We start from the raw sequence: 26797 nt of genomic DNA, 5'->3' as shown, positions 1-26797 counted from the left end.
ATGTACCACAATATTCACTGCAGCACTATTTACAATAGCCAGGACATGGAAGCAACCTAAGTGTCCATCGACAGATGAATGGATAAAGAAGATGTGGCATATATATGCCTTTCCTTTAGACAATAAGCTCCTTGACATCAGTGTCTACGTCTTATTCCTACAAGGTTAGCATAACATCCAGCACATGATAAACACTCGAATATTTCTTCTCCACACAGACTAAAAACACTATGGGATTCAGATGCTAGGACTTGCCACAGCTTAACTATCTATAAATTTAACCAGAAGCATATACTGTGGTAGGCAATGATGAGATTGAGACTTACAAGGTGCATCCCTGTCCTCAAAAAAGTACACAATCTAATGTCTTAGGAAGTGTCATAAGAGTCTTCAAGAATCCATGATCTAGTTATGGAGATCAAAGTACTCCATCATCTTATCATAAGAGTCATGACATACAAACAAAAGGCAAAATCAGGACAGGATCATTTAAAATGCACTTGTCTGCATGATGCATTCACAACAGACTAACTGGGCATCAAGTCCAAGAGAAACCAGCTGTCTCCACCTTCAGGGTTGCAGTCAAGCAGTTAAACATCTGCTGGGCAAATATAACCCTGAACCCTCTGCACTCTGTGTCTACACAGTGGTGAGTCTTATCACTAACATCCTATGTAAAGGTGCAAATGAAGAGTAAAATATAGTCCACCAAATTTGGGGTTGCTTTTGGCATCTCCAGAAGAGGTAGGATTTTAATATGTTAGATTTGCTTATTGGTTACGTAAACAGCTTCACAGAACATTTTTGCAGAACTGTCTGGAGCTGTTCTTCCGTTCAGTTGTGTCATGATGGTGATGATTTCAAAGGAGGGTGGGTGGGGAAAGCCCTCTGAGGTTCAATATTATCCGGGCTGTGGATTCCACTTTCCAACTTAATTGAAAGTCTTATGGAATTCAGCTGAGTTACTCTCTTTGCGTGAGAGTCAGAAGGCCATGTCTTCATCATCTGGTGATGGCCAGGCTCACTCAGATCAAACTGAAAGCCTCTGAGTGAGAACCCTGAGCTTTGTTTCAGGACTGAAACAAATATAAACTAAGACGAGACACTGGTCAAATGCATGGTGAAACGCAAAAGACATAAGGCACTAGTATAGAAGTGCAGGGCTTACACATCTGAAGTGAATTATTGACAAATTAAACTCTCTACTAGGGAGATAGTTCACCTCCAATGGGCAAGGGCTTTACTTCTAGGAAAGCATATTTTCTTCATTCTGGGGATAAGTCCAATAATAACATGGAATTCCTACAATTATTTTGTTTTAAAAACATCAGAGTTTAATATAGACTCTGGCTTTTTTCGTCATGAGTTGACTTGCTCTTTTGGGCCAAAAATTACTGTGACAGAGGGCAACAGAATAGACGTTCTTTTCTTAGTTGAGAAAGAAGGGCTTCAAATATATTTCCAAATTTTTCTGCATGTGTTTAGAAACAGAGAGAATGCTACCATGATAGCATGTCAAGAGTCAGGAATGTTTTAAATCTGTGCTATGCTCATCCATATTTTACATACTGGATAACTTAATTTTATTTATTCCCCAAAAGCAGCTGGATACATTATTCAAATTAAAGGGAACAACCAAAAAGTGAACTGAATTAGAGATACTTGTCTACTAAAAGATTAATCTTACCAAAAAAACCCCAAAACTGTTATTAAGTGCCGTCTTCTTCAAGACAAGGTCTTGGGAACAGATGGACATGAGAATTAATGACAAGATTCTTAATTTGATAAAGTCCTTTTGAAAATGAATATTCAGGGATAATTTCCACTGGTTAGTTTCCATAAGCATGATACATGCAACTTAATTACCTAGCACACTGTTAAGAGCATAGGGAGCTACAATAACTGTTATTTGATGATCTAAAGAACTTAACACCATCTCAAAGAACTAAGGGGGGGGCTCCCTGAGCTTTGAGAAGGAACCTGCCTTTTCTGAGCCACCTGCAGGAAGTTTCTGGCTTTGACATCCGTGTCTGGTTGGGCTGATGTGGCCCTGTGATGACAGTCTTGTCCTCCGTGTTCCTGACCCTTGTGTAATCCTCCCACCCACCCTCCAGGCCCTCAACACCTCCCAAAGGCGTCAACCAGCAGAATGATAGGCTGAGGCTCTGGAGTCAAGACTTGACTGGGGAGCTCTGGAAAGCTGAATCACCCAAGTGTAAGTGTAGCAGCAAAGTCTTGACACTGTCCCTCCAAGACTATTACTCAAAAGTGGAGAGATGTTAATGGGGCAGAGGGATACAATGGGACTTCTCTGTAAGATCATACCTGTAGATTCCAAGCTTTGAAACTACAGGCAAATATGGAGGGATATGAAAAATGATCATCAGTGATGTGTGTGTGTGTGTGTGTGTGTGTGTGTGTGTGTGTGTATGTGTGTGTGTGTTCCCTTCTTATTACCTTCCAAAGGTCTGAGACTTTTCTGAGACTGGCAGGGGTGATATTTGTTAGGTACTGAGTTCCTTCAAGCCTTGTCCCTATCTTATTCATTACCACCAAGCCCAGAGTTCTCTGTCTTCCATGAGGTTCTCAGTGAGTCTTGGCCATTTAACTGAGCATTTCCAAATCTGCACCTTGTTTTCACTCACTGTAGCTTTGTGGTTAGATTAAGTTTGATGTAACTCAAGCGCTTCTGAAAGGAAAAGACAACCTGCCAAAGATTCCATTCTGTTGGCTTCAGCCGGGATGAGTCAATTTCAGGCTATAAATTCTGAAACCCCGGAAAGCTTCTTTTCTAAATATCTACATCCAGTCACAAGAAACAGCGTGCAGCAATCTGCTAAGACTCTATTATTGTAATACAATACAGTACCAACAAGACAAATTTTCTTGAGAGCACAGAGAAATCAGGATGGAGGAATGGGAACTAAGCATCCTAGATTTTCAGCCTGAAGCAGCAGAGTATGACTATCTAGATGTTGTGGTAAAGGAAAAAAAAATTCATGACCTTCGTTCTGGTCATGGACTGTATATCTGATGTATCTTTCTGATACAATAGGGTTGGGCATCCTTCCTTTTTTCTTGTTTCCTTTCCTGGAATTACAGTGTTTGGAGCTGTTATAATATGACACAGTATGAGTGAGAAATTGTCTTCTAAGGTCAATGTCTTACAAGACAGAAATAAAACTGAGGCTCAAACAAAGAAAAGGGAACTTAACTCAGTAGACCATTTTTTATTTTAAGAGACATAGAAAGAAATGGTGTAATCATAAAGTTAGGAAGAGAGAATCTAAACCCCTTCCACAAATATAATGCTCTCCGTGTGTATACACAAGTTAGTGTGAAATAAAGAAAAATGCAATAAAAATATGGAGACGCTGGATAAAGAGGAGTGACAGGGAAGAGAGACAAAGACAGACTTTACCTTAAGGAAAGTGGGGTAGCAATAGCTGCGGAGAGACAGGTACAAATACTGGTGTGGGAGCCAGCCAGCAGCCATGCACAGGCTGATGCGAGTTCATGGTGGTGAGTGTGCAGGGGTACAAGGATGCCACACCCAGCACGCTCCCCACAACGTACCCAGAAAGGCAGGCGGACAGGCAGAGATATCCACATTCTATGAGAAAGCACTTTAACACAGTAAGTCCTTATCTTATGGATTCAGCCTTTGGCCACACAGTCTCTGCTCCTGCTATATAAGGGGTTATCTATTTACAGATATTAAAAAAAAAAAAACAACTAACTAGCAGTATTCAACTAGCCATTAACCAACAGGCAATCTATTTTGCTGGATTTTTTTGCTGGATTACCACTCAGCTTTCACAATTCAACCAGTTCTGAGCATCCTGGTTTAAATTATTAGTCTAAGAAAAAATTATTATTATTATTTCATTTTGCCTTTCCTATTTTTTTAAAAAGAAAAAGGAACCGTAATTCTTTTATGACTTCCTTTGGACTTTACCCCCTTCCTATCATGATGAAAACCATGTATTACTCCCATTATCTTCTGAGTTCTGGGATTTTCTAAAAGTTTCCTTCTCATTTCTTTCTCAGGAGTCTCCTATCACCAGCAGATTGGGGTTTCCCCCCCCCCAAAGGGTTTGGGAAAAGTCAAAAAATTTAAATTTAAGTAGAAGTTACTTTTGAGATCATCAAATCCCTCCTCCCCTCCTTCTCTCTCAGGTAAGAAAACAGACCCAGATGATGTGAGAGGCTTGTCCAGATTCATGCAGAAGTGGACCTGGATTCTAGAACTCAGCATCCAGGCACAGGCTCTTTCTGCACACCACCAGGTGACGTGTGAAGGAGTATTCTTTAGCTGCTGAACGGTCTACTCACATGTACACATTTGCCCACAGACTACACTGTAAAAGAAAGTGTATGACATGGAATGTTAGGTCCCCTGAGCAGTGGGGCCGGAGAGGGGCTATGGGGAGTGAGCTCAGGACCACAGCAGCACGGTGCTAGCTGGTGATTTGTGCTCACAAAGCCTGGCTCTGCCACTCAGCGGGCAGGACCCTTCCTGAAACGGGAGAGCCATACAACCTGCCTCCTGTGGGTGGGGCAGCGCTGGGATTCAGGTTCAGCTACATTTTCACTGGAACTGTACTCAGAATCTAATGTGCTCAAGACATTCTATTAAACGTTTTAGAGAAAACCAAAGTCACATTATTAGTCAACCTTTTAGCCTACAGATAATCTAAAATTTTTAATTACTTTGGACTAAGAAGAAAAAGTTAAAAATGCTTCCAAATCTTGATTTAAAAATAAAAGAGGATTTTCAGTATAGTCTCAGAAAGCAAGAGATATAAATGTTCTGGATATAGGTTCTGGAAGAGAATCAGACCCTTTAGTCAGAGAGAGGCTGCAGCCAGGAGGGAGCTCGGGAACCTGGCTTGATACACTGCACACAACCCAAGAGAAACCCTATTTTAAGTTTTTCAACATTATAAACACTGACTTAATTTATTTCCACCTCAAAATAACTGGATTGGATATTTCTAAATAACTATTAAGGAATGGATATTTAGAGACAGAAATTGACAACAGAATGTTTCAGAACAAAAAGTTGTGGAAAAATCTCATTAAAATAAATTTAGAATGGGTGACTGTCAATAACATATTATATTCATTCATCTTCTTAATAAAAACATAAGAATAGTTACATAACAAAGCAAAAGGCATAAGGGTATTGAAACACTCATTTGACTTACAGTAAAAGGGAATACAGTAAAGGTATTACTTTTTAGATTTTTAACTAGTTAATTTCTCCCCTGTGAACGTGTATCTAAAAAGCCTGGTGAAAAATTACAGAGGCAAAGGGAAAACTCTGTAAAATGCAGCACATACATCGGGGATAGCAAAGGGTGAGGAGTGCAGAGAAAAAAACAAAACAAAACAAAACATGATCTGGGAGCTTTCTTCTTAATAAATAGTCTAAGCTGGCCGACACAGGAGGACATGGGATGCACAGAGGTACAGCCCAGGCTGGATCTACCCTCCAACCACACCTGGTGGGTCTATTTCTCTCAGACAACTATCCATTCCAGAATCAACCATTACCGAGGGAATTACTATGTACGTCTTTGAAAGTTTTTTTTTTTTTCTGTTTGTTTTAAAAATTGACCTGGTTTTATCAGGCAGATCTTATGGCGTCCAAAAACGGCACTCCCTGTTGCGTGATGAGAGAAAACCAAGATCAACTAGATAGTCACAACATTCCATAAGGAGAGGAGTTAAAAATAATGATTGGCTAAATGATGCTTAAAGTCGAGGTGGTGCTCAGAGGCTCCTAAATCATGTATCTACTCCCAGGTGAACTGCTGACTGGCAAGTGAAGGGAGAGGCAGAAACAGAGCAGCTGAGAGAAAGGAGGGCCCTGAGTCCCAGGGCCAGAAGGACATTAGTCTTTGGAAAGAAGGTCGCAGAGTTGCAACACTCCACCAACTTTCGACCATTAGAAAATGAAACCTAAGGGGGCCCCTATTTTGATGACATGTATGTTATGGTGGATTAAAAATGGTCACAAATTCTTTGCAGCTTCTCCCATCAAGAGGTGGAATCCACTGCCCCACTCTTTGAACCAAGGCTCTCCCTGTGAATTGCTTACACTATCAGAATGCAGTGGAGGTCATGCTGTGTGACTTCCAAGTTCTTGGTCTCTTTTAAGGCTTTGCTACTTCCTTCTTTGCTTCTGCCATCACATAAAGGAGCCAGGATGAAGGACCACACAGGGGGTGACAGGCCTTTCCAGCCAGACGTGTGAGAATGATGCCACCGTAGACCACCTAGCCCCAGATGACCCACCAGCTGGCTACAGAAGAACCTCCCAGTTAAAACACTGAGGCAAGAGAAATAATAAATCTTCATTGTTTTAAGCAACTACTTTTGGGGGTGCCTTGTTACACAGCAATGTGTAACTGAAACATGGGCATATTGTGTTAATATGTACTATGCTGATATAAACAAACATGATGGTGAGATATAAATTCATATTCTTTGATATATTTCCTGAACTTAAAAACAACAACAAAACATTGTATTAAAAAAAAAAAAAAAAACTGCACTGGAGAGTATAGGGCTTTGAATCAAAGAACCTGTGCTGAAGACTTGGACCTGCTCTGTCCCTTGTACCAAAAAACATTTGTGATCTTGCACAAGTCACTTATTCTCTCAACCTCTGTTTTCACATCCATAAATTTCTCATGGAGTCAGAAAGATGACAAAATGAGGGCAGCAAAGGTAAAAAATGCTTTGTAAACAGCAAGGTACACTACAAGTTTAAGCTGTCACTGTTACTGCCACCTAGATGTTACTTAAAGACTTTCCTGTTTTTCCTTCCCTGCAAAGACATCATTTGATCAAAGCATCTGACATAACTTTCTCTTTGTAAGTTTCCTTTTGCATGGAGGCAATGGCATGCACACATGCACACATGCACACATGTACAAAGGGTCTTGCAAAGACCATGAGGTGTCATGAGCCCCACGGACAGTCCCATTTTTCCTTTTTGTCATCATGCAGGGTTCAGGCCCAGTTTAAGGCCCAGAGCCACTAAGTCTCATTCCTTTTCACTATCTCCTGAAAGGTACGATGAGCTGCCGTATACCTCACAACATATTCTAGCACCAACAGAAGAGAAGAGGATGAAAAGAATTAGCGGAGTGCTTGGACACCTAAACCAAGTTGAGGGAAGGAAGAATTAAAAATGATAATTATATCATAAAGAATGATATCTAAACAGGATGAAGTTCAGGAGAAAAGACAGCAAAAGAGGGGACAATGAAGGATGGGCCATTAAGAAAAAGCAGAGACTCAGCAAGGGGAGAAGGACTAATGTATCCTTAGAAAGGGCAGAGGTGGGTGGGAGAACCAGTACTTGTCAGGCATGGAAGTGGAAAGAGATATCCATGCACCAAAAGGACATCTGGAGGGGAGTATCTATCACTTGGAAGAGCTCAGCTCATGTTCCATGAATGAATGAATAACTGAATGAATAAATGAACTGAGAACAGGCAACTCAAAAGAAAATTCACAAAGTGAGCAAGTACTTACACCCAAACAGGGCAGTCAGGGGCCTTAATGGGTGACACAGTCTCACTGGGAATGGCAATTCCATTTGGATGGTAATGAAGGAGGGAGGGATTTATTCTTTAAGATGAGGGCAGAATGTCCACAAATTCCTTTTTTAGTCTATGCAAGTATAATAAGTCCTACAAAAAAGGGGCTGTGACTTCCACCTAAGGTAAACCTCTACTGCTAAAGTTTCCAATATTTTACCTTACTCTGTCCTGACTGTAAAGGGCTTTTCCCCCTGAATTCACCACACAATCAGTTTTGATCTCAAATGGCTCTAATTTCTTAACAGTGCTCTTTATCAATATGCTGGTAAAGGTCAAGTCATCATAACAGGGTTTTGCATATTCTAAAATGCTCTTCTTTATACCTAATCATGGTCTCAAAGAGAAAACCTTTGACGTGGATCACACACAAGGATAAAGTTAGGTAGTCTTCTCTTAAAATACTACCACTATTACAACATATTAGGCTCTCTTCTTTTTATTTCCACTTTCACGCGATTGTTTGGGTTTTTATTCTCTTATCAAAGTATGACCTGTCTGTCATCCTCCTTAATAAGTGGGAACCCATTTAATATGCTCAACTAGGTTAAGTCACAGTCTGAGTGTATTCTGCATTACTGATTCATTCGGAATTAATGCATACACAGAGGAAAAGAAAGAAGACACAATCCCTGACCTGTAGAAATGTCCTTTAGCTGGTGAGACAAGACTTTACCCATGTTAACAGTTACATAACAATGCAAGGAAGTATATGATTAATTGGAAACATGGACAGGATATGTTGGGAGTACCTAGGGAGTGAGACGGGTGTTGGCTGAAGAACAAAGACCTTGTGGATAAAGTAGAATTGAACTGGGAGTCCTGCAGGATGAACAATACTATTAGAAAAGGTAGAATGGAGAGATAAAGGCATCTCATGCTTTGAGAGGTGAGCCCAGTGCTTGGAGTGGAGGATTTCTGCAATACTGAGAATTGGCCATAAAGAAGGGGGTTGGGGGGAAACTGCAAGGGTTTTATAGTGAGACAAGGAGTAGTATTACCACCTAATGGCAGGAAGATAATTTTTCTCTTCTTCAACATATAAGTCATCATGGCCAATAGTGGGCCTGTTCATTCATTCATTCATTCATTCACTCATTCATAAATGTAGGTTACCATTTTATATCAAGTCCTGTTCTATGTACTAGAGGCTATAAAATACTCCCTTCCCTTGAGAAGCACACAGAGTAGGAGAGACTGACCAAAAAAATCAATGATTTCCATGTATTATGAAAAGGGCTATGATAAAGAGATACATGGGAATTAGATTACAAGGGAGCAGAGGAGAGACACCTAAGTCATCTTTAGGGGCTGAAGACTGAAAAACACTTCAAAGAGAAGGAAATGTAGTCCTGAAAGAGGAGAAGTTTGTAGAAGGGGAAGGCAATCAGGGAAGAGCCCACTGCAAATGCAAAGGCCCAGATCCCGAGACAGCTTGGGGGGTGGGGGGGATCCAGTTCAGGTGGGAACACAGGATGCATGTGGAGAAGGGGCAGCAGGGGAGGAAGGGTCACTGACTATTTAAAATACAGGAAACCAAAGAGCTGTGAGAACTTATCCTTCCCTGCAAATAATTTACCCTGGGATTTTTGGATGGCTTCCTTCTCCATGCTTCCAATTTCTTCATTAGAGCCACCTTTAACTGAATATCCTTTGGTTCTGAATGCCAAAGTCAAAATTAGGTCAATACGTAATAATCACCCTAAGGTTTATGTTTACCAGACTCACGGAAGCTTGGGGATAAAAACGGAAGGCTTCTACTTGAACCTCCTTTCCAAGGTAACATTTCTTCTAAGCATTCCTGGAAGGTGGCCATCCAGACGGAAAGAAGTCTCTCCGGCCCCAGGGAGCTCAGTTTATCTCAGGAAGCAGCCCAGTGCATGACTGTACATCATTAGTTGTAAGAAATTTTTTTCCCTTAAATTGAAATTAAGTATGTCTTCCTGTTGCTTCTATCCATTTCAACCCCTTAGAGTGAAAAAAATAGCCTACTGTGCCTCCTACATGCAAATGGTGCTACATTACATTTGTAACAGTGAATTGAGAAATGTCCCTTTTGCCCTCTAAAGGTCTTAATTGACAACTGGCTTAGTTTTGATTAATTAGGTGGTCTAATATCATGTGCCACCTTCCTTTTCATGAAGAACTGGAAGGGACATCTGTCACTGTTAGTAATACTCCATTTTCCTCCTTTACTGATTAGTAATACCTTATGTTTGCACAATACTTCAACGCTTTCCAAACATCTTCACATAAATTATCACAACGTAGTGTCGTAAGAAAGTGCTACGCCACTGTATGTTACCTTCACAAAAATCTCTGCACCTGTTTTATGATGCACTATAAAGGATAGGGCAAGTCCTGTAAAATATGTCTGAGAGAATACTATGGTTTCTGACACAACAATGGCTAGTAAATGTTAAAGAATTAACATGTTTTAAGAGAAGGAAGAAGAAAAAAGTAGTTATCAGAACAAACTCTGGATGTCTACTTCAATCATGGACAAATGACTGATACTTTCCTTAACTACAGACCATACACATTCCTACCTTAGCAACCCATTTGTTTAATCACAATTACTCATGCAACAAACACAGATGCTAAGTGCCTGGCACAGGGACTGAGGGAGAGAGAGCTTAGATATGGGGGGTTAAGGAAGGTACCACGTTAACTCTGGATATTAAATGTAAAGCAAAAGTTGAAAGAAATGAGATGGCTTAGTCAAAATCATGACTTAGTGACCTGGGAAAGATGGAGGGGAGGACCTGGTAGGGAAGAAGGGAGGGCACTCAGCAGGGGAAACAGAACGTAAACCCTGTGATTCCAAGCACGGTCTTTCCCAAAGCAAAGCACAAAGTACCAGCTCTACGGTGGTGCTATGAAGACTGTCAAGGATGGGGCCTGGGGACCCTTGCGTTCTGGAGTAAGTCTGGCCCTGCAGGGTTAAGGGCATGTCCTGCTACTAAGACTAAACTGACAGCAGCTTTCTCCCCACCAAGCCAAAGAGAGATGTGCTTGTTCCTCCAGAAAGCATTATAGGAATTTAAACTCCTTGTTGCCTCAGCAAGTTACAGGTCTGGGTAGATGTGTGACTGCAAACGTCAAGGATCCCTGGGGAGCAATTCTATGATGCATGCAGTGTTTCACCCCATTGGACACAATGGTTAAACACCTGTAAGATTCACTGCACAGGATCAAATGACATGCCTACTATGGATCGATACCTTGCTGCCTTCCCGGCTCCAGACTGAGGGACACACGTGCCTGTTTAGTTTGCAGCCTGCAAAAGTGCACAGGCACCCCAACCTGAGGAACCTCTAAGGATTAGGGACTTAACCTGAGAACAGCTGACTTTGGCCCCAGGAACGATACATGGAACTACCAAGTCATAGTAACCGTTCAGTGACTTCTCCATAGAAACAGGAGGATATTAGGGTTCTCTGACCCTTGGGGAAAACAAACGGCATGCCTGAAACTGTGCCTTTTGTGATGCTAACACACAGGACAGAGGAGAAAGCGTAAAAAACGAATGACGGACCGACCTTGTTGGCAGGGTGCAGCAACCATCCGCTGTGAGTCTGACCTGAGTTTCGTAGCTGTCCAGGGGGCACACGGCCTGCTGAACGGAGGGACACTCCACAGTGCTGCAGTCCACGCTGAAAACTGGGGGGCAAACAGAGGCACCATTCACCGTTACGTTTCCTTGCATTTTGAGTCCCCAAATGAAACACTGGCTCTTCAAATTTCTGTAGTTTCCTTGCTTCCTGGAAACCCTGTCTTAGCACTGGCATTTTCATTTCCATCAACGTTAGAGAACTGTAATATGACCCAAATCTTCTGTTCAAGAAAAGAAGGGAACAAGACACTGAAGAGTTAAGATGCAGACACAGAGAAAGACAGAGAGTTAAACCAGTGGTGGTTCTGTGGATGGTGACGATCAGCCCGAGGCATTTCTGATGAAACAGTTCAAGAGATGAACAAGGGCTTGCTTGGCTTGAGCATTTACCTAGCAGTTAAAAAAAATCTGACCCATGGTTAGAAACTTTGGAAGAGGAAATCTCTGCAGTCCAGACCTATTCACAGACCACATTAGAAATGCAGCCACGAGAACAAAGATGTTAAAAATACCATAGATCCAGAAACAGCTGGGACATGACTACAAAACAAATGTGGCAAAGAAGTTGAGTAAACAGTCAAAGATGACTTAGCACATGCTATAAAGCTAACGGACGGATGGTGGGGAGCTGGCAAGGAGGAAGATTGGGGCTGAGTATTTCATTATAAAATGTCTGGCATTTTGATGCATATATTTATCTAAAAATAACTTTCTGTTTTATGTATGATGATTGTTTTTAAATGTAATACTTTAAAGTGACAGATATATCTGCAAATGAGGATGATGACCTCCTCTGGGGGAATGAAGCAGGCAACCACAGTACCATAAATTTTAACCCTACTGCCCCCATCAAGCATACTTTGAAGGAAGAAAAAAGAAGAAGAAAAGAGAAAAAGACAGGGTCCCTCTCTGAAGGCACTTCTGTACCAGTGGATTATCTGGTTCTCTGACTGGAGGGCAGAAGCCAGGCTGCCATTAGCCCAGAGGAACAGGTTTGCAGCATCCCACTGTCAGGTGGTCAGGGTGGGGCGGGGGGCGGGGGAAGGCTGGCTGCTGCCGCCCTCTGATGCAAAGCAGCGAGGCTGCTGGGACCAAGCCCGTGCATACCTGGTTTGCACTCATAGAGGTCACAGCACTCTCCCGGCTTCCCTGAGGCTTTGGACACAAGTATGTTCAGGTATCCTGGCTGGCAGACTTTCCGCAGGCAGCCCGCGGGGTCGCACACGCAGCGGCTGGGGAGGGGGCAGCACTCCCCGGGGGGCGCGTAACCCTCGATCAGAACGGAGTCTTCAGGACAACGCGGAGAGAACTGGACTTCACAGCGGGCCTTGGAGCAATCTGGCTTCTCTTCTAAATGGGAGAGAAAGAGTTTAGCACAGGCCCAGGGGCAGCATGGGGCACTTTCCCCATAAGTGCAGGCAGCCCTGATGATAGACTAACAAAGAGTACAGGAGGGACAGCAATCTGGTGAGAACCCTCAAACACAGCTAAGCGTCCCATGGAAATCTTTCCTGAGACCTGCTCATGACACCAGAGCGAGAGGTGGAAGCTGCCTTCTCCATCGGCCCGTCCCCTCCCTTGTGTTGAACAATCCATGTCCAGCATATGGACCAGGTGAAGAAAGGCAGAGGGAAGATGCCTATGTGACGTGCAGACTCTGAAAACGGGACTCAGTCACTGACCAATGGAAAGATCTTTAAGTTTAAGAGGAGTTTTAAGGGCCGTTCTTTGAAAACAGTGTCCATTTAAACACCAAAACAGGCCCACAAATACCTAATGGCTGTTTTGGGGACTGAAGACAAGATGGATGACAATCACCACGGAGGAACTCGACCTCCAAGCTCTGAAATTTGAGGCGATAAACAGATTAAGATGATAGGAAAGCTTTAGCAAGATGGATATTGAGCCAAATTCCCATGTAATTTCCCGAAATGGCATCTGGTGTGTTTCTATCCCTAGCAGAAATCCATCAAATGTACCTCATTCTCCTTTCTCCAGTATTATGTCACCAACCTATTGCTGCACTTCCATTTTTACAGATAAGAAATATAAATCAAGCAAAGCCCTAGCTTCTGGAGCCCCAGTGCACAGCTCAGTTTCTTGGTTTAAGCTTTTAAGAAACTTATAGCCACATTAGGCCCTTGTCAATTGCATTATTATGAACTTTCATCAAATCTTTAACCGTGGTCATTTTTAAGTCTTTTGTCATTTACAGACAGTTCTGGGTGTACTCTGATGCTTTTGCAAAAATGTTCCTATAAAAGGGTTTCATCTTCAAGGAATTCATGGAAAAGACTCTGACAAGTACAGGTTTCTGGTAACTGACTATCGTGCTGAACTGAATGAAGAAGCATTTTCAGAACTCTAATGGAAAACTGATGAACTCATAAAAGTGCTAACAAAAGATCAAGATGAAAAAAAAAATTAATTACATGGGACTGAGTGAACTGATGAGAATGATTATAATTTTTGTGACTTTCTGTTTGAATAAAAAAAAAAAATCCCACAAGGACTCAAGAGGCAAAAGATATACAAATCAATTTTCACTGCAAAGTAATGGAGCTGTTACAGTGGAGGATTACTGGACTGAATGTCAATATCATGACATAGTATGAGTGTGTTTCGTGTTTGGTAATTGCAATCATTGTTGCTTTTGTTGTGGTCATCCATTTACAATGCTTGGTGTCAGTTTATTTATCTCTTGTAAAAATAAAATACAGTGTGTGTGTGTGTGAAAAAAAAAAAAAGAAAAACATTCTGGAGGTGGATGGTGGTGACGGTTGCACAAACAATGGGAATGTACTTAATGCCACTGAACTGTACACTTAAATATAGTGAAGATGGTAAGTTTTACGTTATGTATATTTTATCACTATTTTTTAAAATAAAGAATAATACCTTTTTAAACTCAAAAAAAAAAAAAAAAAGTCTGAAATAAACCAAAAGCACATCATCATGGCCTCATGACCTTGAGTGGAAAGAGTTCGGAAAATGTTGGGTGAAAAAAATGCCATGTAGTATCGGGGTACGTTCATAAGCTCTGTCTTTCCTAAAGTAAAACCCACAAAGAATCACAAAGCAGGGTTAGATGCAAGAGGTCTCCTAGTTCAGCCTTCTAAACTAAAAATTTTAGTCTATTTTGTAGATAAAGAACCTGAGGCCCGAGAATTCAAGTGATGTGTCTAAGGTCAGTGGTAAAATTAAAGCAAGAATCCAAGCTTCCTGACTTTCAGTCCACTTAGCTCTTTATATTACAAAAGTAGGTCTATTTCCAAAATCAAGTGTCCCTCAGGTCATTTCTACCTTGATTGCTGTATCTTTCATTTCACCGTCCATCTTCCTTGTGTAACTATTTCTTGTCTAATCAAAAGATAGCACAGGAGAGCCTTCATACTCATAGTTCTAGTAAATTCATTCAAAAACATTTCTTGAGTGCCCGCTGTTCCAGCAGCCTGGGACACAGCACAAGGAAAACAAACAGAGATCCTGGCCCTTATATAGTTTACAGTGCACTGGAGGGTGATATAAAATAAACAATAAATATTATAAATAAGCAAACTATATAGGAGCAGAGGGTGATAAGTGCTGGGTGGGGGAATAGAACAGAGCAAGGGGGAATTAGTGCATGGAAGAAGTGGGGGGCAGTTACAATTTGGTCGGGGGACTTCCCTGGTGGCGCAGTGGTTAAGAATCCACCTGCCAATGCAGGGGACACAGGTTCGAGCCCTGGTCTGGGAAGGTCCCACATGCCGCGGAGCAACTAAGCCCGTGCGCCACAACTACTGAGCCTGCGTGCCACAACTACTGAAGCCCACGCGCCTAGAGCCTGTGCTCTGCAACAAGAGAATCCACTGCAATGAGAAGCCCGCGCACTGCAATGAAGAGTAGCCCCAGCTCGCCACAACTAGAGAAAGCCTGCGCACAGCAGTGAAGACCCAACACAGCCAAAGATAAATTTAAAAAAAAAAACAAAAAACAAAACAATTTGGTCGGAATAGGCATCACTGGGAAGCTGATGTTTGAACAGATTTGAAGGAGTGAGGGGTGGGCCATGGAGATACCTGGGAGAAGAGCATCCCAGCAGAGGGCACAGCTACTGCACTCCTGCGTGTCCCAAGAGGAGCAAGAGGCCAGTGTGGCTGCAGCAGGATATACAGAGGATACATACACCCAATTTTCATATTACAAGCCCAAGCAACTGTCTTCAGAAGAGAACATAATTAAGAGGAATTCCACTCCTGGATCCCCATCAGCGTGGGCAGAACAAATCAAAGAGCTGAGGAGGAGAAAGCGAACCTTGGCTGTATGGGAGATGGGAGTGTGGAAAGCACACTGAGTAGATGTCTTATCTGTCAAACACAAACACGTGGTCTCATAACTAATAAGAGTGCTATGACTTTAACTGCAAACTGCACTCAATTTCTACTCTTGTTAATGTGCTGCAATTAACTTATTCTGTATCACATTCTATTACATTCTTATTCTAGAAAATATTCGGTATGCATAATCAGACTTTTAAAACATAAGCTTCAAAGAAAGATGTTTTCATGAAAACCCAACATATTAGATCTTCCTAGTTATTCTGCTCTTTATGTTTCTTTTAACAGTCCCAACATTGTCACTGGCTGATATGTATTTTGCAGCTCAAGCCCTGAGAGATTTATTTACTTCTGAAGACCTGCCTTAGTAACACACGCGGCATAAGGTAGGCTACCACAGACACTGTCTGAACCACAGTCTGAAATGATTTAAGAATGTTAAAAATGAGGATTACATCTTATTATAAATGCTTTTTCAACTTCTCTCAAGATTCATATTGGCTTTCCCTTTAATTTACTAATATAATCAATTAGTAGATTTTAAACCAGCCTCGTTTTCTTAGAATAAACCCCCTTTCTAAAGATCCAGCTGGGTGTGACTTCCTAACATATTAAGACTTTTAGATTAATAAGCTTGAGTAATATTAGCCTGCGGCTCTCTCTTTTTGTGTGTGTGTGTGCTGGCCTCATCCGGTCTTAGCTCCAGAGTTATACTAACTTTTTCAATGACCTGTTTATCATTCTACCTCTTTCTCGGCTGTAAAGCAGTTCAAATACCACAGGAATTATCTATTCTTTGATGTTTTCATATAACTCATGAACCTATCTGAACTCAGTATATTTTTAAAGGAGGAAAGGACAGATTTCTTTGTTGGTTATTAGATTATTCAGGTGTTCCACCTTTTATAGAATTATCTATACTAACATATATTAGAAATATATATAACATATGTTTATATATATTAAGAAATACCTCATTCATCTAGAGTTACAAACTCATTTCAGGCTTTATGGAGCAAGCTTTCTTTTTTGTGGTTTATGTGTTCATGGGTTCTCTCAAGTTTTTGAATCTCTTCCTTCTTTGTCTTTCAGATTGTTTAACTGGCTTTTCTCTAGGTTTAAAATTGATGCTTAGTTCATGTCTATTTTCTCAGAAGTGTGAATAACTTTTTTTTTTTGAATAACTTTAATTATGATTTTAATACTTTAGCCAAATATTGCTTTGGTTATATTCTAATTTTTGATACGTACTACTCTCAATGTAACTCATTTCTAATTCAATTTTGATCTCTTCTTTAACTAAAGACTTTTTAGGACAGTGCTAATAAATTTCTGCATGGCTTTCCTTTTTCCTTTCCTTCTCCTTGGCTTTCCTTTTCAGTTTAATTTATAGTTTCACTGCCCTGTTGCCAGAAAATGTAGGCTATACAATTTTCTACTTCTGTTAATTTCTTGAGTTTATCTTTTGTTTTTGTTTTTTTGGCATGCGTGTATGTACATGTGGCCTATGGCCAACTTTTTGAATACATGAGTATTTGAAAAGGACATGTATTCTCTGTTTATTGAGTCCAAACTTGCGCATCTATTAAATCAAGCTTAATTATGACATTCTGCTCACTTACGTCTTACATTTTTAAACTGATTTCCAAGAAGGATCTATAAAAAAATCTCCCACTATGAACCAGCAACTTCTCCTCATATTTCTAACAGTTTTCACTTTAATTTTTCAAGGATGTGTGGTTAAGTTCATGACTAGCAGGCAGAAGATTCAAGCCTGTTATACTGACTTGGCAAATTGTAAAGTGATGCTTTCAAAGAATTTAGATTTCTTAAGATCTAAATCTTTCTTTTTATTTTGTAATCGTTAAGTGTCTTAGCTTTATTCTCCTCTTCATTCTACCCTCTATTCACTTTTCAACAGATTATCTAGAACACTCACCCAGCATCCTTCCCTTCCCCCATCATCAGCCTGTCACTTGAACCCAACTATGGTTACCATAGCACCAGGAATTGTTTTTCTAAAACCTTCTTTCTCAGCCTGTTTCTAAATAATTCTTGCAGTCGATTTCATTTATTCATCTGTGTCTCCATCTCTCCTCCATGGAGAAAATAAGGAGAAAACTACAGACACACCATATATTTTCTATCATTTAGAAGGCTTTTCTGACATTACCTCTGAATTTTAAATTTTATCCATTTGAAGAGAAGCCTCTCCTTACTCTTTCCCTATGGTGTCTAACAAGTCTATATATAGTACTTAACTTAATTAACAAGCTCTTCAGTCTGGTTGCCCGGGCAACACTTTGCAACTGGCATCTTAAAACAAAAACAAAAACAAAAAAACTGCCCCAGATATAGAAAGACTAAAGTGACAGGATCACTTGCAACAGAGGTAATTAAGGGAAATAAGCTGGTTTCATCATATTAATTATCTCCCTTTAAGAGGTTAGCCCTCAAAATATTGACAGGGTCACCCAGTATTAAAGTGACTTTACAATAATAATGGCAAGTTTGTATCAATCCTAGTCACTTTAACCTGCATCTTGGCCAGTCGTAGACTTTTTCCAGGTCCGTATGTCAACAGGAAAAGTAAAATCATGATCTACAAGCAGCAAATGCATTCAAGGGTTTTCTGCTTTAAACACAGATTTAAAGAAAACCAAAGACGAATGAAAAACTACTAAATGGAAAAAGAAAAAAAAAAAGAGAAAAATTATACTGCCAGATTCTCATTCTAGCTATTTAATTTCTGTAGAGTCTCACACATCTGACACTGAAGCATTCTTCCTCTTTCAAAACCTCTTAAAATGGCCACTTAAAAATAACAGCAAATTCAGAAAGAGTCATGTACCAAAATATTCATTGCAGCTCTGTTTACAATAGCCAGGACATGGAAGCAACCTAGGTGTCCATCATCGGATGAATGGATAAAGAAGATGTGGCACATATATACAATGGAATATTACTCAGCCATAAAAAGAAATGAAATGGAGGTGTTTGTAATGAGGTGGATGGAGTTAGAATCTGTCATACAGAGTGAAGTAAGTCAGAAAGAGAAAAACAAATACAGTATGCTAACACATATATATGGAATCTAAGGGAAAAAAAAAAAAAAAGAGGTCATGAAGAACCTAGTGGCAAGATGGGAATAAAGACACAGACCTACTAGAGAATGGACTTGAGGATATGGGGAGGGGGAGGGGTGAGATGTGACAGGGTGAGAGAGTGTCATGGACATATATACACTACCAAATGTAAAATAGATAACTAGTGGGAAGCAGCCGCATAGCACAGGGAGATCAGCTCGGTGCTTTGTGACCACCTAGAGGGGTGGGATAGGGAGGGTGGGAGGGAGGGAGATGCAAGAGGGAAGAGATATGGCAACATATGTATATGTGTAACTGATTCACTTTGTTGTAAAGCAGAAGCTAGCACACCATTGTAATGCAATTATACTTCAATAAAGATGTTTAAAAAAAAAAAAAAATAACAGCAGATATGCTGCACACTTATTAATGGAAAAACAGGCCACATAAAATGGACCAGTAAATTTAGATAGGCAAATACAAAGTCAGTGCTGCTGGGTACTCTGTGCTTTGCTGAAATCTATCCCAATTCTCACGTATACAATATACATGCACACAGGCAACCCATCATCATTCTGAGACAATTCTTGGGAGTTCCAACTATGGAGCTATTTCAAGGGACCCCAAATTTGGATTAGAACTAATATCACAGAATTTAGTAGATAGAACATAGAGTTAAGAGGGGAAGAGTTTGGGATCACTGTTTTCCCCATACCTTACTCTGGTAATCTCCCTCCTTTATAACCTCACTCCTTTAGAATGTGAAGTCCTGCAGTAGCTATGGCATCGGCCTAGGGTATCACAGTGGCCACTAGGTGGTCCTGGGAGACACACCTCATGGTACCAGCTGAGATGCAATCTATGAATCCTTCCTTCACCCATTCATTCAGCACATATCTACTGCATGAGTTCCATGTGCCAAGGATTCTAGGCACAGGGCTTGGAGCAGGGAATAAAACAAAGTCCTTGCTTGCCTTCCTGGATTTACCATTCTAGAGGAGTTGCATAATAAACAAAGAACTACACAGCATAATGCCAGACGGTGACAAATTCTTTGAAGCAGAATCGACAATACGACTGTAATGCATTGGCCAGGTGGGTGACGCAGGTCTCTCTTGAGGACATGGCACCTGCACGGAGACCTGAATGAAAGAAGGGGGAAGGCAGGCAAACTGCAGGGCAGGGGTGTCCCAGGTGCAGGGAACAGCAAGAATAAAGGCTCCGAGGCAAGAACAAACCTACTCGCCACGTAGAAAATATCTGTCTCATGATTGTTAAGAAGAAATCTGAATTAGTATAATTCACAGGTAGAAAATACCAGTAAAGCCTTGTAAGAAAAACATTTTGCTGGATGATGTTCCTTATTAAGGATTCAATTCTCATGATCATGCTAGAGCAGTGAAAGAATATCTACCAACTAGGCACCTTCTCCGTGTGAGGTGCCATGCCTCGCCTCGTGCTCACACCCCTTCCCACTCCTGTGTGAAAGAGATGAAATCGGCATTGCTACTTGGCAGATGAGGAGACAGGAACAGAGAGACTAAGAAACTTGGCCAAGGTCACAAAGTAAGTGGCAGAGCCTCCAAAGCACGATCTTCACACTAGTCCACAATGCCAAGAGCAAAAGTAACTTCAGCTTTCCTGGTATTTGTATGTTGAGTCAATGGCTACATTTTTGCTCAAGTATAGAATGCAAAAGTCATTTGCAGGGACTTCCCTGGTGGCATAGAGGTGAAGAATCCGCCTGCCAATACAGGGCACACGGGTTCAAGCCCTGGCCCGGGAAGGTCCCACATGCTGCGGAGCAACTAAGCCCATGTACCACAACTACTGAGCCTGCGCTCTAGAGCCCATAAGCCACAACTGCTGAGCCCATGTGCTGCAACTACCGAAGCCCACGCGCCTAGAGCCCGTGATCTGCAAGAAGACAGGGCACCGCAATGAGAAGCCTGCATGCCGCAACAAAGAGTAGCCCCTGCTCTCCACGACTAGAGAAAGCCTGCGCACAGCAACGAAGACCCAACGCAGACAAAAATAAATTTAAAAAAAAGTCATTTGCAAAGATAAAGAGGTTCAGGGTCTTCAGCTGTGTCCTCATCACTTTCTGGTTGGCCATCCTCCCCATCTCATTTGCTTCTTGGCCATACAGACATAAAGGAGGAGCTCTCTTATACCCAGCACTATTTTGTCCTGAAGACTTCTACTACAAGTGCAAGACACATGTCATCCCTGCATTTTTAAATTTAGAGGCTGACTCCTTTAAAGTTACACTGTGAATTCTTTTCATTCACATTCCATGATTTTATCATAACCTTTTTTGGCAAGCTTCGTGGTGAAGACTTGTTCCACACAACCATAACCCCGAGGGGAAAAAATTAGGCTTGTTGATACAGTCCCAGAAATATTTCATATTTCAGCTCGTTCGGAAACACCAGCTGTACTTTCCCAGCACTTTCTTTTACTCTGAATTTAGGATTTAACAGTGATGGCATCTACGTAGAGCCTTTCCCTGGTGGTTTGTTAAACATGTCACATTAAATTGTTTTCAGAAACCTAATAAAGTTAGTTTGTACCAGAGTGGGATATAAATTAGCCCAATATAAAGAAAAATAATTAAATGATCTGTAAGACCACAACATGCGATCCTTGAACTCAGTGGTTCTCAACCCTGGCTGTGCATTAGGATCACTTACAAAGCTTTTAAGAATGCCACTGTCTGGATTCCACCTCCAATCAATTATAGCAGAATTTCTGGGGAAGGAGCCTGGGAATTAATATCTGTTTCTATAGCTCCCTAGGTGATTCCATTGTGTGATTGGGGTTGAGGACCACTGTGTTACTCCTCCAAGCAAAATGGGAATCTTTACAGTGAAGTTCTCTACTGACAACAGAGCTTCACCAGGGGCATGTTCAAACATCCTGGCAAGCGGCAGCTGGCCAAATGCCAAAGCAGCACTAAGCCCTCCAGATCTCTGCCTGCCTCCAAGTGGTCCAAGCTGTATGCTGAGCCCATGGTACCTCCAGGAATCTCACAGACCACACATCTTTTCTAGGCAGGATGTTACTGAATTGGGTTGAAAACGATGCTTTCCATTAGAGCTTTGCTGGACCAGCATCAGTATCCGCTGGGAGCCTGTTGGAGCTACAGAAGCGTAGACCCCGTGCCAAGCCTACTGAATCAGAATCTGCATTTTAGCAAGGTTCCCAGATGAGACAAACTGCTCTAGGTTGGTGGTTCTCAAACAGCAGTCCGTGGACCAGCACATCAGCCATTTCCTGGGAACTTGCTAGAGAGGCAACTCTAAGGCCCACATCAGACCTGCAGAATCAGAAACTCTGAGGGTGGGGCCCAGGAGTCTGTGCTTGAACAAATCCTCCAGGAGATTTTTCATGCATACTATCGTTTGAAAACCACAATGTTAGAATTCTGATTCTCAACCCTGGCAGCACATTAGAATCCCCTGAGGAACTTTAAAAGTTCAAAAGCTCAGAATACATCCCAGACCAATTAAATCAGAATTACTAGAAGTGGGACCCCAGCATCAGTATCTTTTAAAGTCTCCCTGATGACTCCAATGTACAGTAAGGGTTTATTCACTGTTCTAGCCACCTGCCACCCCTGCAGTCCCCTATACTCCCAGGGGATCGGAAGCTGCTTTAAATCTTAGGAAATCTGAATCAACAAGTTCTCTGGAATCTTCCTGGGAGAAATGAGAAAAGCTGAAAGGGGTTTCCAGCATCTGCCTCTGATGGTAGGTGCTGGGGTAGAAGGAATAGGGAGTGGGAGAGAGATTAGCTCCCAAACGAGACCTGTGTGCATCCTCCAGGATTTAAAATCCTAACTTATGAAAGTTTATTAGAATTTTGAGTCCAGAGACATTTTATCTCATCATCTGTTAATTCACACCAGGAATATGTATTCAGTTTACTCCCAGAAGGATTTGTCATTCAGATAATTATATTCATGTCTTCATACACGGTAACAAGCTTTCAAAACGTAACAATGAATTTATTTTTTTAAAATCTGGCAATAAAGTAAGGCCTAAGGATAGTTTGGATAAATGTAAAAGACCTGAAGATTGGTTTCAAGAAGATTAATTTTACCTAATAAACTATAGCCTTCTCTGAAAACCTCGTGTCCCCTTCTGGCCATAAACACAAGCCCACAAAAAATGAGTGAAGGGACTTCTCTGGTGGCACAGCGGTTAAGAATCTGCCTGCCAATGCAGGGGAAGCAGGTTCGAGCCCTGGTCCGGGAAGATCCCACATGCCGCAGAGCAACTAAGTCCGTGTGCCACAACTACTGAGCCTGCACTCCAGAGCCCGCGAGCCACAACTACTGAGCCTGCGTGCCACAACTACTGAAGCCCGCACGCCTAGAGCCTGTGCTCTGCAACAAGAGAAGCCACTGCAATAAGAAGCCCGCGCACTGCAACGAAGAATAGCCGCTGCTCGCCGCAACTAGAGAAAGCCGGCGTGCAGCAATGAAGACCCAACACAGCCAAAAAAAAAAAAAAAAGAATGAAAATTATTAAAGAATGGGACAAATGACTAATGATGAAAACTTAAATGAACTAAAGTTTGTATAGTCAGTTCAGCAACATCTTAAGAGGAATCTTCATAACAGCTTGAAAATGTCATAGAGGCATAAACATTAGAAATGAAGAATTCCCCAGGGTAGCGTTTAGAACACAAACAAAGCCTCTATTGTGCTGAATGATTCTGTGTCTTTGGGTGGGTCGCTTTCCATACTTCAAGTTTTCCTCCACAGAGGAAAGGATACTGCTACTAACTTGGTTGTTACTTTCTTTAATCCTGACATGGATATGAGAAAATGTACTAAAATGTCCGATGTGAAGGAGGTGAAATGAAGGGTCTGGTGTTCTGCATCTGTAAAATGAGGGGCTGGCCCCTGTGGTCATCTTATGAACGTGCTCCAGCCAGAAGCCCTGGGAGCCCTTCCTACACAGTCAGGTTCCAGGGGCTCCTGGCTTCTGCTCAGCTAAGGAAGACCAACAAATGATTGTTCCATTAAGGGACGGGCCAGTCTTTTTCTTTTAGAACTCCAGTATTTGTTACCACTGTAGAGTTTTAGCAGTATAGTAGGAAATGTGATCTTATATGATTTAAAAAAAAAAAAGAACAGTAAACCAAGGTTCTGTCAGTAATACTGTCAATAACTTCCTGAGTCCCAGAGGTGGCATATGGATCTCAAAAGTCTCCAGAAGGACCCCAAAAAATATTATGTGCTGACCTAACGTCTTCAAAGTTTCCTCAAAGTGACTATACTTATGCAGTTAAAATGATCGACAATAAAAGGCAGATGAATGAAGGACGGGTAGAGTCTGCAGAACACGGCTGCTGCTGTCTTTGCTGACGGTAGCAGTGCAAATAAAGAAGAGCAGGCTCTCTTACTGTTCAACTGGTAGTTCTCATGAGGGTCTGCACATTATGGGGGGAAAAAATAACCCGTGTGGCTAAAATTACAGAAAGAGAGTTGTGAAAAAATATTTTGGCCATTTATTTTTTTCTTCCTCTTCCTCCCTTTCTTATTTCTGTCTTGCTAAAGATAAACTACTTGTTTGCAACACTTACTTGTCATTTAACAGAGGTTACTTTTTATCTCTCTTACATGGGGGTCAGTATAGCTACCGGTTTACCACAAAGATTTGAGAGCCAGAAAGAACTATGCTCAAATCTTGGCTCTTCTACAGCTAGCTGTGTGATCTCAGGCAAGTTTTTTGACCTCTCTGGGTCATAATTGCCTCAGGGTTGTTTTAAGTGTCAAGTGAGATAATAAATATTGCAAGTAGCCCCGTGCCTGGCACATCTAAGTGCCCAAGTGATAGTAGTTCTTATCATCACCATCATTAATTATTAGAAAAAGTCTGAGCTTTGAGTCAGACCTCAGAATACTCAGTATACCATTGTGTTAAACAGGGCATAAAAATACTTATTCTACAAGTCTGTTTGGAGACTAAAAGAATATACACATTCTTTCATATATAAAATATTATATAAATGTAAAAGAGTATTTCACGTATTTTATATGTATACGTGTATGTATGTGTATAAACATACACACACACACACACACACACACAGAGGACACTCACAGGCCCTCTTGTTAGTTCACTTTCCTTCTCAGTTTGTTTTAAACCTAATGCCCAACATGATGACTGGGCATAATGAACACAGATGTGATCATTAAATGTTTGCTATTATTGACAAAGGTAAAGATGACTATGAGGGGCTTCCCTGGTGGCACAGTGGTTAAGAATCCGCCTGCCAATGCAGGGGACAGGGGTTCGAGCCCTGGTCCGGGAAGATCCCACATGCAGCGGAGCAACTAAGCCCGTGCACCACAACTACTGAGCCTGAGCTCTAGAGCCGATGCTCTGCAACAAGAGAAGCCACCGCAATGAGAAGCCCGCGCACCACAACGAAGAGTAGCCCCCGCCCTCCGCAACTAGAGAAAGCCCGCGCGCAGCAATGAAGAACCAATGCAGCCAAAAATAAATAAATAAAATAAATTTTAAAAAAAAGATGACTATGAAACACACACAAATATGCCCTATATCACATACATATCTTAGCATGCCCAGCACACATCTTCACCCTACTATGCTAAAAGTTGTGCTCAAGTGCTGTTTCTCTGCCAGTTTCCATTTACTTTAATTCCTTTTTTTAAAATGCTGCTTTTTGAGAGACCGGTCCTCACTCTGGAGAGAAGGAAGGAAGCTACCTTATTCAGGTTGTTTTCCCTAGAGAGTCTTCCCAGCTATTTCTGCATTCAGGATGTGTGATGGGCCTGCCTACAAAGCTACCAGATTGACGGGATGGCATATATGGTAATGAGTGCCCCCCCCCCCAGACAAACAAAGGCCTCCTGACATTTACCCCTGTACCATGAAGGAAGGCCCTCCCGGGTAAGAAGCTGCCTCTTCCTTGCAGACCACCTTTGATGGTCAGCACCTCTCTAAACAGCCTCACTCCCTTCCCATGACTTTCTCTGAAGGCTTCTCCACCTTTCTGACCGTTCCTTCGGCTCCAGCACCAACTTTCTAATCAGACATGCGCCGGGCCGAGCCCCTGAGAGGGCCCCACGTTTCTATGCTGTCTTTGTATCCTTTGTGTACCCACGGCGTAAACCCTCATCCACTGCAACCGCTGAGAGGGCACCCGGAGACTACAAATATGTGAGCTGCAGCTGAGCAAAGGGACATGTTTACTTTCCATCCTGAACTACAACTTGACCTGCAGCAAAAACAAAAATACTGCAATGTGTATTTTTTCCCAGAAATGATAATTATAGTACTCCAAACATTTTTCCAACTTCAACTACCAAAATGGAAAAGGCATTTCAAAAAATAATTTATTAAATAGGCACTTATATTCTTGGTAGCCCTTACATGGAAATTCTACTTTTTTTCCTCCATAGCCATGAAAGGGCTTAGCTCTTGGCTCAAAACCTCTTCCAGGCTAAGGTGGGGCTCAGCCTGCCGGGCTGAGAGGTAAGTGGCTGAAGAGCCTTCCCCATTCATTGCAGTCAGCATGGGTTTATAGCACCTTTTTCCACTTCAAAAATACCGGCGATTTAAGAAGCACAGTTTGTACATAGGGTGATACAAAGGCACTTCTGCACATCTGGCTGATGATACTCCTGAACCAGAAGCAGGAGGCCAGATGGGCTCCTGGTACCAAACTCAGGAGGTACAGTATTTAGACCCCTTACAGGAGCATCACATGAATCCCAGCTTATTTTTACTCCTCTCTCTGAAGAGAATGCTTCCTCACCTCATTCCCCACCTGGTCCTTTTCCTCTAGCCACGTTTTTTTTGGACCCGGTAACTCTCATTGGGATACAGCCATTGTAACTACTGCTCTCAGCTTTTCAACACCCTTTAGACCCCCGATTCTCACTTGAACATGCTAGAGGGCTTTTGAAAGCACAGACTGTGAACCTTATCTCCAGAGCTGCTGATTTAGTTCAGATGGGTTGGGGCCTAAGGATGTATATTTCTAACAAATTCACAGTTTACTGATGCTGCTGTCTGGGTACCGCTGCTTTAGATCACATCTGTTCGGAAATTTTAGTCTCCCGTAAGCTCAGCCGCCCCTTTCTCCTGCCCCTAGGCCAAGCTATTTCTCTAACTTTTT

General features: G+C 41.7%; 1 protein-coding gene across 2 annotated transcripts in view; it reads right to left on the bottom strand.

Annotated features, from left to right (window-relative positions):
- Window positions 1-26797, bottom strand: part of CRIM1 (cysteine rich transmembrane BMP regulator 1) — a 204006-nt gene that overhangs the window by 95320 nt on the left and 81889 nt on the right. For both annotated transcript variants that reach the window (XM_061168559.1, XM_061168558.1), the window contains exons 3-4: window positions 12340-12582; window positions 11159-11279 (exon numbers count right to left, since the gene is read on the bottom strand). In XM_061168559.1, coding sequence (XP_061024542.1) covers window positions 11159-11279; window positions 12340-12582 — 364 coding nt within the window. The remainder of the gene's footprint in view (window positions 1-11158; window positions 11280-12339; window positions 12583-26797) is intronic.

Source organism: Eubalaena glacialis, chromosome 14 (assembly GCF_028564815.1).
Source record: "Eubalaena glacialis isolate mEubGla1 chromosome 14, mEubGla1.1.hap2.+ XY, whole genome shotgun sequence".
Taxonomy (NCBI): domain Eukaryota; kingdom Metazoa; phylum Chordata; class Mammalia; order Artiodactyla; family Balaenidae; genus Eubalaena; species Eubalaena glacialis.
Note: the sequence above shows the minus strand (reverse complement) of the source record. Positions and strands in the feature narration are given on the sequence as shown.